Source organism: Sparus aurata, chromosome 7, assembly GCF_900880675.1.
Source record: "Sparus aurata chromosome 7, fSpaAur1.1, whole genome shotgun sequence".
Taxonomy (NCBI): Eukaryota; Metazoa; Chordata; class Actinopteri; order Spariformes; family Sparidae; genus Sparus; species Sparus aurata.
In genome coordinates, this window is record NC_044193.1 from 22804135 (window position 1) to 22822093 (window position 17959).

Consider the following 17959-nt stretch of genomic DNA (forward strand, 5'->3'; position numbering starts at 1 on the left):
TACGTTTAAAGGACATTATTCTTAGTTTGAGGCAATATGCTGTTTTTACTTACCTCTCCTTACATCTATGTCTATATCCACTCATTGCCACCAATCTTTTATATCCATTATCTACAATTAGATGGTGGATGTGGTGGAGGTATCACATTGTTTTCCTTGGCTACTTTTTATGTTCTCATATGCGATACGCAACCGTAAAATGAATTGTTTTCCAGAATGTGAGCCGCTGGGATGGTGTCAAAATGGAATAAAGCAGATTCTGTAAAATGTTCTCTGTGAGAGTTGACCCTTGTTTACCACAACCCAGAAGAAAGACCTCAGACACAGATATTGTGAAGAAACAATCCCTTTTATTGGTGTGAAGCAGTCCAATCCAAGTCAGGGTCAAAAGGGTTAAAAACAGTCAGTGCTCAAACAGACCAAAAACCAGAGTTTCTCCACGCCCTGCTGGATCTACTGGGGTGGGGATTTTACAAAGTCGTACTGGGTGCAGCCGAACGAAAACGCCGCGTCGAGGAGGTGAGAGGGGTTCCACAGAGGGATATATAAAAAAAGACTTTACTCCAAATCACGTTCACTGCTTTTCACTGATACACTACAGCAGTACCAGAACTTTCTCTGAGAGGTAGGTAGGGGTGACAGGGTGAAGGTGGAGGTGTGAAGGGGAGGGGAGGGGGGGGGGGGGGGGGGGGTTTACTGAACTCACAAACTCATGGGGTAAAAATCTGGGGTTTCAAAAACACATTGAAGACAGATAAAGAGAAAAATCAATCTTTTTTTTTTTTTTTTTTTCCAAACCAAAGCTTCAGATTGTTTTGTGAGGAGGAAAGCGTGAGTGGGCCAGAAGTGCTTCCCCTCCTTCAGTGTTGGTTTATTTGTTTGTCTCCACGGTGATCCCACGGAGTCCGTTACCATTTCCTGCCGCTGCGCCTGCAGCCGCGACGCTCTTACTTGGCGTTGGCAGAGTTGCTGAGCACCTTGCGGACCGCCTGAGTGATGGCGTCGCGGTCGATGCCGAAGATTCGGAGCAGCTCGTTGGGTTTGCCGCTGCGGGGCACCTGAGAGACTGCCAGGCGCTGGACGGTGAAGCCGGTCTCGTTCACGACCGCCGAGCACACTGCCTCGCCCAGACCGCCTGAGGAATCGGGATAAAGATCAGTCAGAGTTACTGATTTAAAGGGTCAGTTCACCCAATTTCCTTTTTTCTAGAATGTCTCCTAATAATCACATCCAAGTCTCTCATTTGTTCTATTCGCTTCCATATTTCCCTCTTATGATTCCCACCCTTCTGGTACTCATCCATGGGCGATTGAGCTCTGCAGTGATGTGATGTGGACTGACAGGAGTGATACCGCCCTCCCTCCCTCCCACTCCTCTTCTATCTCACTTACACCTCCTCAAGACTCTCCCCTCGCTCCACCCTCCCCTCCCCTCCTCTCTCTCTCTCTCTCTCTCTCTCTCTCTCTCTCTCTCTCTCTCTCTCACACTTCTCACTCTAAACTGCCACTCAAACATTTCTGACTGAGTGAACATGAAAGCCGAGGAGGGACAAAGTCATTACAGATTCATAATCCTTCTCTGCTACCTTTTGTTCCTTGGTTGATGTATTAGCCGGCGGCTGATGAGTGCATGGGAAATAACGTATCTGTGTTTGCGTTGAATTTGTTTTGTGCTACTATTTGAAAGATGACACAATTTTACATTAAGAAAATCCTGCGTGTACATGATCATTTCTCAGTTTTTTGTGTGTGAATTCACTATTACTGTAGTTTGAACACAATGGAAACTGAAGAGTTACTCAAGGCTGATGAAAACATATAAAAGTAGTGTAAGGTGGTGTTAAGCATAAGATGTTTCCATGTATATGTGAGGGTTTAAAACTGGTTGCAAGCTGCCAACAGTTCAGATCCGATGTCGTCTAAGAAATAAATCTGCCACACCAGTTTGTATAAAATGACGAAACACTCCATTGCTGTAAACATTAGCACAGTAGAATTATAATGTTTGCTATTTATGGAGCCGAAGTCATCGATCATTTGGGTCAGGTTTGTGCCAGCTTTAGTTTGCTCCTTGTTCTGTTGAATGTAAGTGTTAATAAAACAGTCTCAGTCATGTCCTGGTGTGCGCTGATGTTTTCTTGGTCCACTGTGGTTCGCACCCGGAAAAGAAACATCGCTGTACGAGGGGTATCTTCAGTGTTTTGCCACCAGGAGGTTTTCTTCTGTGGCTCCTTGACGATCTTAAGATATGCTGTCATATAATCTTGGTAAGGGCAAATAATAGGGCTGCACAATATGGTAAAAATGAAATCGCTATTGTATTTGTTGAGGTCTGGACCAAACAAACGTGTTTTCTTATATCTGGCAAAAAGTTTGCCTTCATTAAAAACACTTGGCCGTATTGTGATTTTTTAAATATTTTGATTATTTGTGCAGCCCTATAAATGAATACATACATCTTCAGAGAGGGGAGCAGGTCCGGAGAACCTTTCTGTTGAGAAAGATATTACACTTTGCACAACATTTACCCATCTGTACGCCACAACCTCCCCACTCCCTGGATGCCTCACCCCCAAGTGCCAATACACACATACACAACCACTTAAATGTTATCTTCTTGGACAGCTTAACTTTACAACTGCAGCTTCCACACACATGGCCATATCACCACATTTCCACTTGCATGTCATAAACAGCTCATCCGCGCAAAGGCGTGTAAAGCAGCTACATGTGGGGCGACCGAAACATGTAACGACACAAAAGAAGAGATACGGGGGAGCGAGAGAGAGAAAGCGAAAGGAAACAAAATTTGTGGACACTCGTTTTTGTCATGCTGGTGCTGTATGTAGGCCAGCGAGAGCCCAAAGGCCGGAGCTGAAATTAAGAAACACTGACAGGCTCTCTCAGCTCCTCCCCTACACCCACCCTCCCTCCCTCTCCTCCCCCCCCCTCTATATCCTGTCATTTATTTATCCTTTTCACCTTTTTCTATATTGTCCATCTCTCTCGTCTCGCCCAAAACCATCACGTCGTTTCTCTGCCACGCACAGTGTCCCTACACCTCTGTCCTCCTCCTCTTCAGCCTCCAGCCCTCTCAGACCATCTCTATCTGCAGACAGACCTTTGTCCCTTTGCTGCTCCGGGCATTTTTATTCATGAGCTGATACACAAGCAGCACAAACACGCAAGCGGCTGCATAAGAATGCTTCTCCTGCTTGTTCAAATTATCCTGCAAATGCACTCAACTCCACAAAGATGCAAGCTGATTTTAATCGGACGTGATCATCATCAGATTCATCAGATGCAGTGGAATGGCCCTTTAAATGTTTATGGACACCTGACAGGTAAGGTTATGTAGGTACATACAGGTAAATAATGTCACCTCACCTTCATAGTAGTGGTCCTCCACAGTGATGATGCGTCCCCTGGTGGCCCTGGCGTTGTCGATGATGGTCTTTGAGTCGAGGGGTTTGATGGTGAACGGGTCGATCACACGGATGCTAATTCTTTCTGTTGGAGGAGAGAGGAGGGTGGAGGGTGCATATCAGTCTGATAGATTGTATGCATTTATGCTGACGGGGGTTGGTTTTCTTTTGTTTCATGTTTCTTGCGTTCTTTCTCTGTACCTTTCTTCAGCTGTTCAGCAGCGGCGAGAGCCTCGTGGAGGGTCACTCCCGCGCCGATCACAGTCACATGGTCATCATTGGTTTTGTACACAACCTGAGTGGGATGGGAAGACACATTTGTATGTGGACTCAGACTCTGGACACAGACTAGTCATTTGTGGTGATGATAATAAGAAATCAAACGAGGAAAAAAAAGAGCATGAGTTTGTGGAGTACATAAATAGTTTGGTGTGGGATAATGGTGACCAACCTTAGCCTGACCAACATGGAAGTCTTCATTGCAGTTGTAGATGACGTTGTTCTCCGGGCGGCTTGTTCGGATGAAACACAATCCCTGAAAAAACAAAACAAAAACAGAAATGATCTACACGGTTCTGTACTTTTTAAGGATCATATACAACTAAAAAGCCTAATTTGTAATTTAATATCGATGCTATTGTGTTTAACACACAGAACATTGAACTTTTCTTTACATCTGACATTATTTAATTAGATCATTTAAATATTCTAAGTGTTAAATTATCATTTTGGTTATTTTACATTATTTTATTTCGTCCTGATGTAGAGAAAATGTTTTCAAAACGAGAAAAGCTAGCGCAAAAAAAGGAAAAGTTATAACTGATTGTCAATGTCATGAAACGTTTATCTTTTAAGATTCAATATGTAAGAATTTTAGGTGAAAACATAAAAAAAAATTATTAAAATATTCAGAATATAACGGATGTGAAGACACAGAAGTTTTGACTATTTAGACTATCTTTGTTTAGATATCTACTAGAGTTAGCATACTAACTTGCATAGAAATCGGTCAAGGTATTGCATCCAAGTTAGGAATTCCACTATCACAACAATACTACATTCAACTGAATATGATATCTAACATTTGCTCTGCTATAAACCTCCGGAACGTTCCTATCCAGGAATCATTTTGTTGTAATTTTTCCTTTGTTATCACAGGTGACTGCAGGTACCTTTGTGTTGGCAGCGAGCTCCACAGCCTTCTCAGTGGAGACTCCGTCGCTGGGATAGAAGACGGTTGCAGTGGGGATGGCTCTGAACATGGCCAGATCCTCCAGACCCATCTGAGAGGGTCCATCCTCACCTAAATGTGCACACACATGAGCATGAAACAGACGAAACACCCGCATGTTTGCTGCAGACTGGAGAAATACGTTCTGGTAAGACTGGCATGCATTCAGTCTGGAAGAGGTGGGCATGCAATGTACCTGCAGAGGTGGAGGAGAAGGAGAGAGGGGAGGAGGAGGTGAAAGAGATATCAGGCCGCTCTGCCATCACCTCCGTGACACAGAGAGACAGGGAGGGGGAGGAGGAGGAGGAGGAGGAGGAGTGCTGGTACCAGGAGAGGAAGATGGACAACAGAATAACGGAGTAGGTGAGAAGATGGAGGGGGGAAAAAAGGTTTTTAGGATTCAGTCAAATTAAGACCAGGACATACAGAGGAGAGGTTCAACCCACTGCAGTGAGATTATAAAGGCAACAACATAAAGTAAAACAATCAACTATTAAAGATTAGCTCTGGCTGGTTTTCATCTGACATGCACTGAGGGCAATTAATATTCTTCAGTGGGCTGAATCACTCCAAAAGTTAAAACTGTGACGGAGCGGATTTAAGAAAAAAGGTGTAGTGAGAGGAAAGGCGGGTCACAGTGAAGGTCATAATGAGTGCAGCTACTTCATATTATGGGTCAAAGGTACTGAATCTGTGATCGTTTTCAATAAGAAGAGCGGTAGAGCTTCTTAGAACATTTTGAAAATATTATAATTATAAGCTATACACATCAGTTACAGTTACAGCACACAAGATTGTTCACAATCACGAGGTACAGTTAACATAACTGCATAAATGTACCGTATAACAATGATACTGACAAGATGTTGTTGGGGAGGAGAAATTCAAAAGAAATAAACAGACTTTAAAAATCAACCGCTAAAAGGTCAGAGGTCAGTCCAGTCAGGTCACCACTGGTGAAAGGAGAGACAGGAACTGACCAATAGAAACTCCACAGTGGGAGCCGCAGAGGTTAATGTTGCTCTCAGAGATGGCGGCCATGCGGAGCTGGTCGTAGGCCCGGCTGAAGAACGTGGCGAAGGTGCTCGCAAACACCACGTTGCGGTCCCGCACGGCACAGCCTATCGCCACGCTCACCTGCAGGATAGAGGAGAAGCGAGAGGGCTGGCTCAGTAAAACTGCATGCAACACAGAATGACTGGTCAAATTATTTTGGCATTTTTATTTGTGTATGAGGACAGAGGCAGGTAGAGTGGGCAAGGGGAGACGGGGGAAGCATCTAGTGCTGTAATGTACAATAGCACCTGAACGTATCATTCTCACAAAATTAAAAGAACCAGGATTTTATAGCTCCACTACTTCAGTGATCCCTGGACTTTTTTCTCTAACAGCACCTTGTGTTTGACATTTTAGATTTTTAGTGAAATGTCTAAATAACTGTTGTCATGGAATTCATTTACATCTTCATGTCCCTTTCAGGAAAAGTTTGGTGATTCTGTAACATTTCATCTACAGTATCACCAACATCAGGTCAAAATGTAATTTTCTCCAAAACTTTCGTCTATGACTAAACGCTTTAAAAATTAATCACTTTTGTGGAGCAGGGAAGAGGTCTGAGTAGGTCACAACCACAGCAACACTTGTAGTGTAGAGAACAACTGGTCACAGGTCAAAAAACTTACATTAAGACCTTTATAATACAAGTGTTGCTGGCGTTTTTTATCTCGTAAAACTAATACTGGTGGCAATTAGCAAATGTTTGAACTGTAACTAAAGAGGGAGCATATGGTAAACATTAAACCTGCTTAGTGTCAGCAGGTTATCATTGTCAGCGTTTAGCTCAAAGTTCAGCCGTGAGTGTAACTGTGGCCTCTTAGTCTTGTGTAAATATGTCTTTAAAAAAGTACTGAGTGTTGAGTATTTTATGTTATACATCTGCTATTCACTCATTCATGGTGTTTAGAATTAACCATTTCCTCATGATGTGGTCTGCTGTGAAGAGGAATTTAAACCAGCAAGAAAAGGTGTAAAATTAATGAAATACGAATGCAAATATCAGGATGAATGCAATTATTTCTACTCATTCAGAATGTCCCTGCTGCAGCATGAGAGGGACCTCACGTTCATCAGTATAGTAGTAAATCAGCACACAGTGAGCCTTTCCTGTTATTAAAAACCCCTGAAAGGCCCACAGAGCACAAAGACATGATGACGCTCATATTTCACGATGAGGCAGATATTTAATCCCCACAGACGGTGACCCGTTTTGATCGGCCTGCTGTTGTGTGGGAGGAACCCCTTCAAGGAGTCATAACGATGCTCATGTAAAAAACAAAAAAGGGACACGAACACTAGAAGAACGCTGTTAATGCTGCTCAGGGGATGATGATGCAAAAGCAAAACCACTAACGAATGCAGTTACACCTTCATGTAAACAGTGACACAGCAAAGGAGCAAAGATCAGAGGGGAGAGAAATGGATCTTTATGTTAATACGTTTAGGATTTAGAATGGATCTGACGTGTTGTATATTGTCAAAAGAAGCAAGTATTGCAGTTTAGTGACACTTTACTTTCATATACTTCTTCACAGTCGGGACAGTGGGTCAGAGCCTCTGCAGCCATCTAACTAAAGAACTAACGGCTCTCTCTTACCATGTTCTGCTCTGCGATGTAGCACTCCACGTAGCGGTTGGGGTGTTCGTTCTTAAAGAGCTCGGAGAAGGTGGAGTTCTTGGTGTCTCCATCCAGAGCCACCACATGGTCATTGTAGCGGCCCAGCTTGGCCAGAGCCATGCCGTACGCCTTCCTCGTGGCAATCTGGTTACACAGGGACAGACAGATGACCAACCAGTTAACTAGAACAATACAAAACAGATTGTTTTACCAACATATAATGGATAACCAAGCATGGTGTGCTGACTCAAAACGCCTGGGCTTGTCCGCCTCTACCCATCATACCTTGTCTCCAGGTTTGTAACTGGGCGCACTCGGCATGCGGATGTTGCGGAGGCTGACAGGTGACGCGTCCTCATTGGGCGGGGCGGGATAGATCCGCTTGTTGCAGCTGACGATGCGGCTCTGCATCTCCTTCATCACGCTGTCGGCCATGTCTTTTGGCAGGGGTTTGCCGTGCCAGCCCATCTTATCCTCAGCGGCTGAAAATGACACAAACACGGACACGAAAAGACACAACTGAGGACGAGAGCTGCAACTTTACAGTGTAACACGTGACAATCAGAGGGGAGGTTATGAACTTTTTGTTCATGAGTGAAATAACTAAATTCACTGTTTTTGCCTAAACTGTGCATGTGTAACGTTGCACGAGTCAACATTTTGGACCCACCTAAACATATGAACCAAATTCCTCCACAAATACTGCATACTTATCTTTACATACATGTGCAGTTTAAGACATGTATGCAATAAGCCATTGGTCAGCTGTCGCACTCATAACAACTGTCCACTTCAGTGGGTCACAAAAGGCAACTTCAATGGTAAAAAGGTCAGAATCCAGAGGCCCCGGGGTTATAACAACACTGTGATACAGCCTTGTGAATACAAAGACACACTCCTCCACACACACACACACACACACACACACATACACACACACACACACACACACACACACACACACACACACCTTGCTCTTACAACAACTGTCTTTTTACCTTTCACCAACACACGTGGTCACACACACTCCCCCTCAGAGTTATCACAACACGGGCACAATGGGATGCTGCTGCGAGTGTTTCCTACACATTCTGAGGGATTACGGAGCAGCAGCAGCCAAAGCACTAAAGCGCTGCCTGGATTACAGCGAGTTAGGGCCCCTCTTCTCTGATGGAGTGTCACCGGGGGGCGTAAAGAAAAGCTTCAGACGCAAATGTTATTCTCAGTAAGTTGTCACCATTTTTACCTCGTCAGGCTTTTGGTGCAACAAATGCAGGATGTCACAAAATGATGACAGACTATTTACTTCTTTATAAGGACACTGTGTAGTTTGTGGTAAATAAATTCAACCTCAGAGTTATCATATTTACAATATTAATGAGGAAGTAATACGAACTCAGAAATAGTTTGGTCCATAACTGAATAAACAAGCTGGTCTCAGAGGACAAGAAGGTCCCCAGAAAACAGTTTGGAGCTAGAAAGGTGGCAGGGTCCGCCAAATATAAACAAAGTAAAACGGTAACAAAATGGTTTTGTGTTTTCCCCAAACTAAATGAAGCACCTTTAAACCAAAAGGAAACACGACATGACAGAACTTCACTTAAACTCCAGACAGGACAAATCTGCCTCACACACTGTGGATCACTGTGTGTGTGTGTGTGTGTGTGTGCCTGAGTGTTGTACCTGGGATGCCCTTGCCCTTGATAGTCTTGGCGATGACGGCGAGGGGCTGGTGGCGGGGCTGACTCAGCACCTTACACAGCTCCTCCACACTGTGGCCGTCCACAATGATGGAATGCCAGCTGGGAAATCAGAGGAGGTCAAACTTTAAAATGCAGTGCTACCGGCGCGTCTCGCTATGAATTCTGGGCCCCTGAATGAATGAAACTCTGGGTACTGTTTTTTTTACCCCCCCCAGTGGAATAATCCTACTGGAATTCTTGCAGGCTCCTAAAATCAACACCACCTTTAACCCCCCTTTTGACAGCGCTGCATTACTCTAAATCAAAGCAGCCAGTAAGCATTTTGAGTTCACATCAGTGCCCTGAATATGCTATCCCCCTCGCTCACCCAAAGGCCTCACAGCGTCGCTGGTACTTCTCCACATGGTGCTGCAGTGGCGCGGGATCACTCTGAGCCAGGCGGTTGATGTCCAAGATGGCCACCAGGTTGTCTAGCTGGTAGTATGAGGCGAAGGCCATGGCCTCCCACACGGATCCCTCGGACATCTCTCCATCACCCAGCAGGCAGAACACCCGATAGCTGCACAGAGAGGGAGATGTAATGTTTAAGGAAATGTATAAAGACCGACCGATCGACAGAGACAAATGGATACTAGAGCAGTTTATTTTCTATATCAGCCCAGTTTTCCCTTTTGCAACATCCTCCCCATCCTTTGATTCCTCCTTTATGGCTCAATGTGACAGCTGACCCTCACACCTACAACACACACACACACACACACACTCCACCCTCCCCGCTGCGCTCTGATCACCCTCAGTCATTGCTCCCAGGGCGTAACAACTCATGACAGCTTTCCAGTCAAATAGACACATTCTCATTAAAGCTGGAAGATAGGCCGAGACACGCCGCATTACACCATGCATTCCAACCTCGAGCCCAAAGAAAGAACACACGGCAGAGAGGGAGAGAGAGAGAAAAGAGAGGAGGAAGGAGAGGAAGAAAGAGAAGAGAGGAATTCCAAACAGAGGTAGAGTTGGAGAGAACGAGAGAAAAGAAGAAGAGATCTGAGACTGGAGGGGGGTTAATGAATGCTACCAGTCAAACTGATTTTTTTTTTTGAGGTTCTGAAATGTGTCTGTCATATTAATATACAAAGTTTAGGTCATTTTTGCTAAACATTTCTTTTCACATTTTTTACTAAATATAAAAATAAAAGTTGCAGATTGCGATAAACCTGCACATTCCCTCAAGGTTGATTAGGTGATTAATTGATTAGTCAACTAAAAAATTAGTTGCCAACCATTTTGATAAACAATAAATCATTTCAGTCAGCTATCAGGCAAAAATGTCAAACATTTGCTAGTTCCAGCTGCGTACAAGTAAGGATTTGCTGATTTTCTTTGTCACTGATGAAAGTAAATGAAGAATCTTTGGGTTTTGAACTGTTGGTTGGACAAAAAAGTTATCTGAAGATGAGACTTTGGGTTCTGGGACAGAGTGATGAGCACTTTTCACTATTTTTGGACATTTTATGACTAAACCAGAGGTGCCCAAAGATATTCGATTAGATGGCAAAAATTGGAATGTAATGGTGGGGCCTATTGCATTGTATGAAAAAAAATATATATATTTATAACTTTTTTCCTCTATAGGAACACATGTCAGGCCACGTTGAACCTCATAGCTGCACATTTGGCAGCCCTGGACTAAAAGAGTAATCATGATAATTGGCAGATTGCTAATGAAAATAATAATTAGTTGCAGGCATAAGGTGATACCAACACTGATCAAGAGTAGAGTGATACTACTGACACACACACACACACACACACACTCTGAAGTGCATCCAATACAGCTACAGCAGGTGGAGGAAGTTTTTGAGCTACAGAGGTAAAGTAATCCCCTCCGGAGGTGTGAGGTGTGCGTGCTTCTTTGCAAGCTGAGAGCGACAGATCAAGCCAAGGTGATACCTCTCCTTGAAAACGGTCAAAACCCTTCCAACTGGCACACACACACGAACACGCACACACCTACCTCACACCCACTTGTGTCACCCGAAACCGTTACACCCCATGCCAACTCAAAACCAATGAAGAAGAGGAAGCTTCCAGTCGATTCACTTGGTGCTGGGCTGCATGCTGAACGGCCATGAGGAGGAATGCTGCATGTGTTTGATCCAATAATCTCATCTTTACATGTTTACTGAGTATTGAACCAGAGTCACATCCGCATGGATCCATAAACAGCGTCAGTTATTCAGTCTCGTCTCAGCTCTGCTGATAAATGTATCTGACGGGTTCATTCATGTATTGTATTTTAATGAAACACATCCTCCGAGAGGCTGAGGGGTGTGTTTGGCTGTTTGTAGAATTCATTTCCTGCTATAATTTGACCACTGATAGACGATAAATATGACATATTCCATTATTCTACGAGTGGTCGATACAGCACCATTCAGCAGTTTTTGTCATCATGTTATGAAACTGGCGATGCAGCCTTCTACGTGAGTCGGTATGTTGCAGTGAATTAGCTTGGCAAGCTTCTCTGAGCATCGTAGGGGAAAACCCTCCAGCCTTCTGCATGCACAAACAATTAAACAATTACATGCATGGTGAAAACAATATTATCTACTGTGCATATATAGATGCAACAGACGCACAGCCATGGATTTTGTACATTTTTCGGGGAGGGGATGAGGGTAAAGGGCGAGGCAGAGAGATGGGGGGGCGGAACTGTGCTCTTGCATGTGTGATTATTAGAGCAGAAACAATCGAGTGCACACAGAATGCAGAGTGAGAGATATCGAGGGCAGCGAACTCAGGCTGCGAGTACGCCGTTCCGTTCCCCGACTGCCTGTTTCAGTGCGTCTGTTGTGCGTAAAAACAACAAAATTGCCTATGAGACGATCTCCCCTCTATTCTGTCCTTTCAGAAAACGTGTTCCCTGAAATTCAGAGTTCAGCTCGGACGCTTTTGTGTCACATCCATGTTCTGTGAAAACGTGAATAGGAATGTGTTGCATCTCGCTCTCTCTATTGTTTGACTGAAACCCGTGTGGTTCTTTCCAGACTACACTAGAGACCGACCCGGCTCACATTTCAGGCCCGTTAATCTACCGTGAGACAAACATGTTTGCGGCTGCAGGAGTGTGCACAAAAAATAAAAAAATGAATAAAAAAATTAATCTCAACCCCCGCATTTGGATTCCACCTTTGTGAAGAGACACATTAATCCCCATCACTGATTTAACCACACTCGTTTTTCTGAGCAGATGCCCTCATTCATCCCAGATCTGAAGGTGAAACTGATCAGAGGTCAGCAGCTCTCCTGGCTCTCCTGGGATGGCTGCCTGAATGTCAGCCCAGACCAATCCTGTCAAGTACAGTTTGATGCAAAGCTGCAGGCGGAAATGTCACATGTCAGCACGACTCGCTGCGGCGTACATTATGTCATGCATAATTTCATACCGACTACCTTAATGTGTTCAGATGCAAGCTGCGCTGCTTCATGTGTGTCTCGTGCATGTTGGGGAGTCGCTGCATAAGGTCGCCTTCTCTTCAGGGGCATTTTCTGTGTGCATGCGTGTGTTTGTGTGCGTTTTTGTGTGCGTTACCTGGCCTTGTCAAAGTATTTTCCAGTGTAGGCCATTCCACAGGCAGCTCCCAGTCCCTGGCCCAGAGATCCAGTGGCCACATCCACAAACTGCTGCTTCTGTTAACACACACACACACACACCAAACATGCATCTTACTCTAAACTCAAGTTTGCAAACACAAAAAGCATGAAGAAGTCATGTTGTCAGGACAGTGGCTGCAGTATGTGGGTCTGTGTGAACACAGTGTGTCATTAATGTCTGCGGCAGAGGAGAAAGGAGCCGAGGACGGAGCCTCTCTGTCACACAGACACATCTTTGTCCCTGTGTTTGTGCCTACATGCAGTTTGTCTGCTATCTGTGTATTCATGAATGTGCAGCGACTGGAACACACGTTTTGTTCTGAAGTACTTAAGAGGGAAAAGACAAAGATCACAAAGAGGCTGGAACACATAAGCCTATTTATTTTTGTATTTATCAAACACTATTCTGTTCATCATAGTCTGCTGCATTTTCATTATGTAGTGTGAGAAATAGTCAAAGTGGTTCTAGCAGGGAGATGGAGATTGTCCTGTAAAGGAACTGCTGACAGGAACATCTCGACTGGCTGCGTGCTTCAGTATGGCTGCATCCAGTGACATACATTTCTTTGGTCTCGTCATGTTAATATTTTAAGATTCTTAGATGCTGTCAAAAGGTTACCCCAAAGCTAAAATAATCTCTGAGAGGATAAAGTCTGACAGATGGCTACATGCAGGAAGAGACTAGAACCAAAGTCAAGCTTAACCTGGAGCATAGAAGGCTATGGTGTGATCTTTGAGTGGGTGGAAGAAACCATTAAACAGCTCAGGGAACTGTCCGCAAGTCAGATCATTCGCGTTTATCTAGTGTATCTACTGTCAAACTATCATTAAAACACCCCAAAATCAACACACGGAATGGTGGCATCAGATTTTAAATGTTCTCTTGCAACGAATCTTGTGTCGATTCGTTGGATTAAATGACCGTCAGACCGAACATTCCTGCAGGTCTCGACGTTGCCTCACCGGCACAGGGTGTCCCTCCAGGATGGAGTCCACCTTGCGGAGGTTGAGGAGCTCGCTCTCCTTCAGGTAGCCCGTCTCCGCCCACGCGGCGTACAGCACAGGGGCTGCATGACCCTGAGGAGGCGCGGGTGAAAGAATAGGGGTTAGAGTGTGACAAAATGTGCTGTTCAACTGATCTGCTAGAAACGCTGACACCGTTTAGAAAACCCTCATCAGTCCTTGAAGCTCTAAGATTCCTGTTTTTATGTCTCTAATGATGTTTTTCCTCTGTTTTCCCCCTCTTGTATGTAAGATTTTCCTCCTTCATAAATATTAGACAACACATTAAAATACAGGTCTGGAATTTGCAAACAGGCACCTTCTAGATGTCAAGTCATTCGTAAAATCACAGTTTAACGTGAGTGAAAAAAGTAATAAGATGTGAACGGGTGGGTAAGGACGCTGAAATAGTGTGCAGAGAAAAAAAAAACAAGGTACCTACATTTTTCATTAAAAGAGCAATATACTCAGGAGTTTCACAAATCAAGACACTGCTCATCACTCCTCGCTATTTGTATGCACGGCCCGCTTACAGATAAAGGAGATGCTTAGTTTGAAACTCATCTCAGAGCCCATTTATCAGAGATCCACCATATTTTAATTATGTGACTCCCTTAGTAATTAGCGAGCAGGTTGTCTGCTGCACATACCTTGGAGAGGATGAAGCGGTCGTTGTTGGGGTTACGGGGGTCTTCAGGTCGGTACTTCATGGTATGAAAGAACAGCACAGACATGATCTCCGCCACGCTGCAACATGATGTGGGATGACTGCAACAGAACGATGGGAGAGAGGAATCAGACACAAAGCAATCAGATTAAAAAAAAACAAAAAACAAACAAACTGCTGTGCCTCTGGATTCCTCAGCTCACATCTGTGAGGAAGTGTCAGAGCAAACTGTCCACACACAGATGCACAGGGACAACGTGACTCTTTGTCACTTTAACTGTAGTGGGTTAAATCATGCCAGACGACTGTAGTCAGAGAGTTATGTAAGACAGAAAGAAAGCAGGCTGAGTTTATCTGGGTCAGACAGTAAGTACATATACTGTACATGTTCTCTCTCTCTCTCTCTCTCTCTCTCTCTCTCTCTCTCTCTCTCGCTTAAACACACACTCACAAAGAAGTCTGCTCTCTCTCTCTCTCTCTCTCTCTCTCTCACACACACACACACACACACGCACAAGCACACACACGCACAAGCACACACACACACACACACACACACACACACACACACACACACACACACACACACACACACACCGTACAAAGTGCCGTCCCAAACTGTTAAAAGTCAATCCAACAAATAATTGGTTAAGACGAGGTCTCTTGAATGATATTCTTCCTTCAAATTTCAAACCACATGCCAGTAATACCTCACTCACGCCTCCTCCACTGAAGGCATGTTCCCTTTACTCTCCTGAAATGTGACCAAATAATCAAAAATGAGCCAAAACAAACAAACAAAAACACAACAGTAGGAGATGAATAAGCAGAATGAAGGATGTTTGGAAGCTCAAACAGGAATTTTATTTTGCAAATATCATTTGACCGCGGGCCAAGTCACGTGGTTACATAGAACAGTCTGTGCTTCAGGTTTAAGCGCGCTCGGTGACAAAGGCTTTCACCAGCAGCATGTCTGAAATGACTTCAAGAAAGGTAGCATACATAGATATCGGCCAGGACTAATCAATTACAGAGAAAATCAAATAACTTTAATCGTATTATATTATACTACCCAGAAAAAAACCCATAACAGGTTTGTCTTGATTAGCTGCTCTGCCCCGCTAAATGTGCAGCCTTTGGATGATGAAACGCACAAATAATTTTCAGTTTCATGAATCGTGATTATTTTTTTTGTCATTTTTTTTTTATTTCAAAAACGTTTCAGCACCTTTGTTAATTCGCGTTTTATTTTGAAAGGTCTCCCTGGATTCATTAAGTTAATGGCTCTTGACAGTTGTGTGTCAGGCTGCACGGGAGCACGCAGGCGCGGAGCGGAGCGGGGCGGCAGCAGCGTCTCTGTCCGTGAGTGCGTGCGTCCCCCTCGGCCGGTTCCATTCTGCCGCCGCCACACACCACGTCGACCCACGAGCCGCACCACTGGCTGCGCGGGGATCACGCATGGACCGATCCGGTCTCTGCTCCTCCTCCGTTACATAACGGAGCACAGAAGGGGTTAAGGAGGGCGGACCGCCGACGCACCTGCAGCGGTTTATAACGACGAGCCTCCACATCAGATTTAATGCAGGTTTTACGATTTGCAGGGGCGCTTCTGCAAAACATCGCGCGCCTGTTAGTTAAACGGATTGCCCCCAGACACTTGGCGCGTTTGTGAATTGGAATCCCAGCGCAAAAAAACGCAAAATGTACTCTTTACGCGGAGCGGCTCTCCAGTCCGGGTGGAAGTGCGTAAATTGCGCGCGACGCATGTTGGCAATAAGATAAGGAAATGTTAAGTTCCTCAGTTTCTGTGCAAATATTCTGTATCTGCACAGCAATGAACTGCATCTTTATATTTCTGCTCTGCTGTCAGTCCATTTATAAATCAGAGCCCACGTTTCTACTTTTTTCCCCACCTTGCAGTTTGTCCTCTAAACAGACAGGTCGACTGGCTCAGGACAGTAATCACACTACTTTCTGTCTCCAGCGCGGTTCAATCTCCCCGTATCCTCCTCTTACCCGCTGCCCGCTGCAGTCGTCGCCTTGATGGAGTTGATCCGGAGCCGGGTGGCGATGTTCCTGAGCGCCTGCACGGTCTGCTGGTCCGGTTTATGGTAGTCCTCCATCTGTCCGATAGCAACGAGGGAGAGCGCACACACACGCACACACAAGCAGGGTTAAGTGGAGTTAAGAGTTAAAGTACCCGGTCCGATGTCCCAGGAATGAAGGCGGCGAGTGTGCAGCGGACGATGGCAGGGGTTAAAAAGAGACGGACGGTGGTGCTGAACCTGACAGGCACAGGAGGGAGGGAGGGAGGGAGGGGGCGTGTTCGCAGGCAAAGCCTATGAATATGGCTAATCTCGGGCTAAAAGGAGCCTAGAGTTACCCCACGCCTGAGCTGAGCACAGCCAATAGTAGGAAGGCTTTGTGCTGGAGACCAAGGCCACACGCACACGATCACAGAGAGTCAGGCGCACCGTGGACAGGGACACACCGCTTACACGTCATGATAAGGGCACAAATCATAGACTCAAATAATGCTTGACATATGCTTAAAAACATGAATTAATTGCAGGACGTTATCATTAACTGCTGCTGCTGAGCGTCACTAAATGAGTCAGTTACTTCAGTTAGAGTCACTTCACACATTCACTGATATGCAACCAAATTAAACTGGATGTGACGTAAACTAATTACACAAAACTTCAATCTTCAAGTCTTTTCTCAGCCTTTCTGAAAGCAGAACCTTTTTTTCCCCCCAGGAATGAAAAATTTAATAAGTAATTTTACTCAAAGTTAATGTACTTGTATTTGTGTTTTTTTTCCAGTACAAACACCAGAAGTAACATATTTTCAAACCTAATTTTTTAAAGACAATTTGAAAAAACAAAACAAAACAAGCAAACAAAAAAGAGCCCTGTTCAAATCAGAAAAATTATGAATATTGGATCCAATAATCTGCCTGGCAGATAATGGACTGATTCATAGTACACAGTCAATACATACATATAAACATAATTAACTTTTACTAGTACTTTTGATACTTAAGTTAATTTAATTTGAGATATTTTAAGACTTTTACTCAAGTAACATCCGTATGGGTTTCTTTCACTTTCAGCACAGTAATATTTTAACACCATATTTGTACTTTTACTCAAGTATGACTTCTACAACACCGCCTTTCTCATAGAAATATGAGCCTCTGTCTCAATCAAACTGGTTGTCAGATGCAAACATTTACATACTGAACATAAATACAGTCACATAAAATGATATGGTACTTGAAGTCCGGCTAGCTGCATATCAATTAATTCTTTGTGTGTGTGAACTAATCACATAAAGTCATAGTGTAACATAATCAGTTAAGTAACAGCAGTTGAGTAACAGGAATGATACCTCCTACATTAATCACATAAAATCCTAATGAGTCAGGCATTAGTGAAGTATATGATTTGTGCCCTTGTTATAAAGTATTTGTTTGAGAGAATGTAAGACATGGACTGAAATTCAGGGGTGAAACTAAACTGTGAGCGTTGTGACCTTGATATTAAATATCATAACGCATTACGTGCATGCGGCTGCTCAGTTAAGACATAATTTGACTTCC

At 44.2% G+C, this 17959-nt stretch overlaps 1 protein-coding gene across 1 annotated transcript; it reads right to left on the reverse strand.

Moving 5' to 3' along the window:
- Positions 1-330: 330 nt before the first annotated feature.
- Positions 331-16665, reverse strand: LOC115585521 (transketolase). Its single transcript, XM_030423953.1, has 14 exons — positions 16372-16665; positions 14339-14456; positions 13650-13763; positions 12625-12722; positions 9400-9591; positions 9013-9131; positions 7615-7811; positions 7309-7473; positions 5636-5792; positions 4597-4727; positions 3876-3959; positions 3626-3719; positions 3387-3509; positions 331-1135 (listed from the first exon to the last, which is right to left on the reverse strand). The coding sequence occupies exons 1-14, from the start codon at positions 16476-16478 to the stop codon at positions 948-950; spliced, it is 1887 nt and encodes a 628-aa protein (XP_030279813.1). The 5' UTR covers positions 16479-16665; the 3' UTR covers positions 331-947.
- Positions 16666-17959: the final 1294 nt, after the last annotated feature.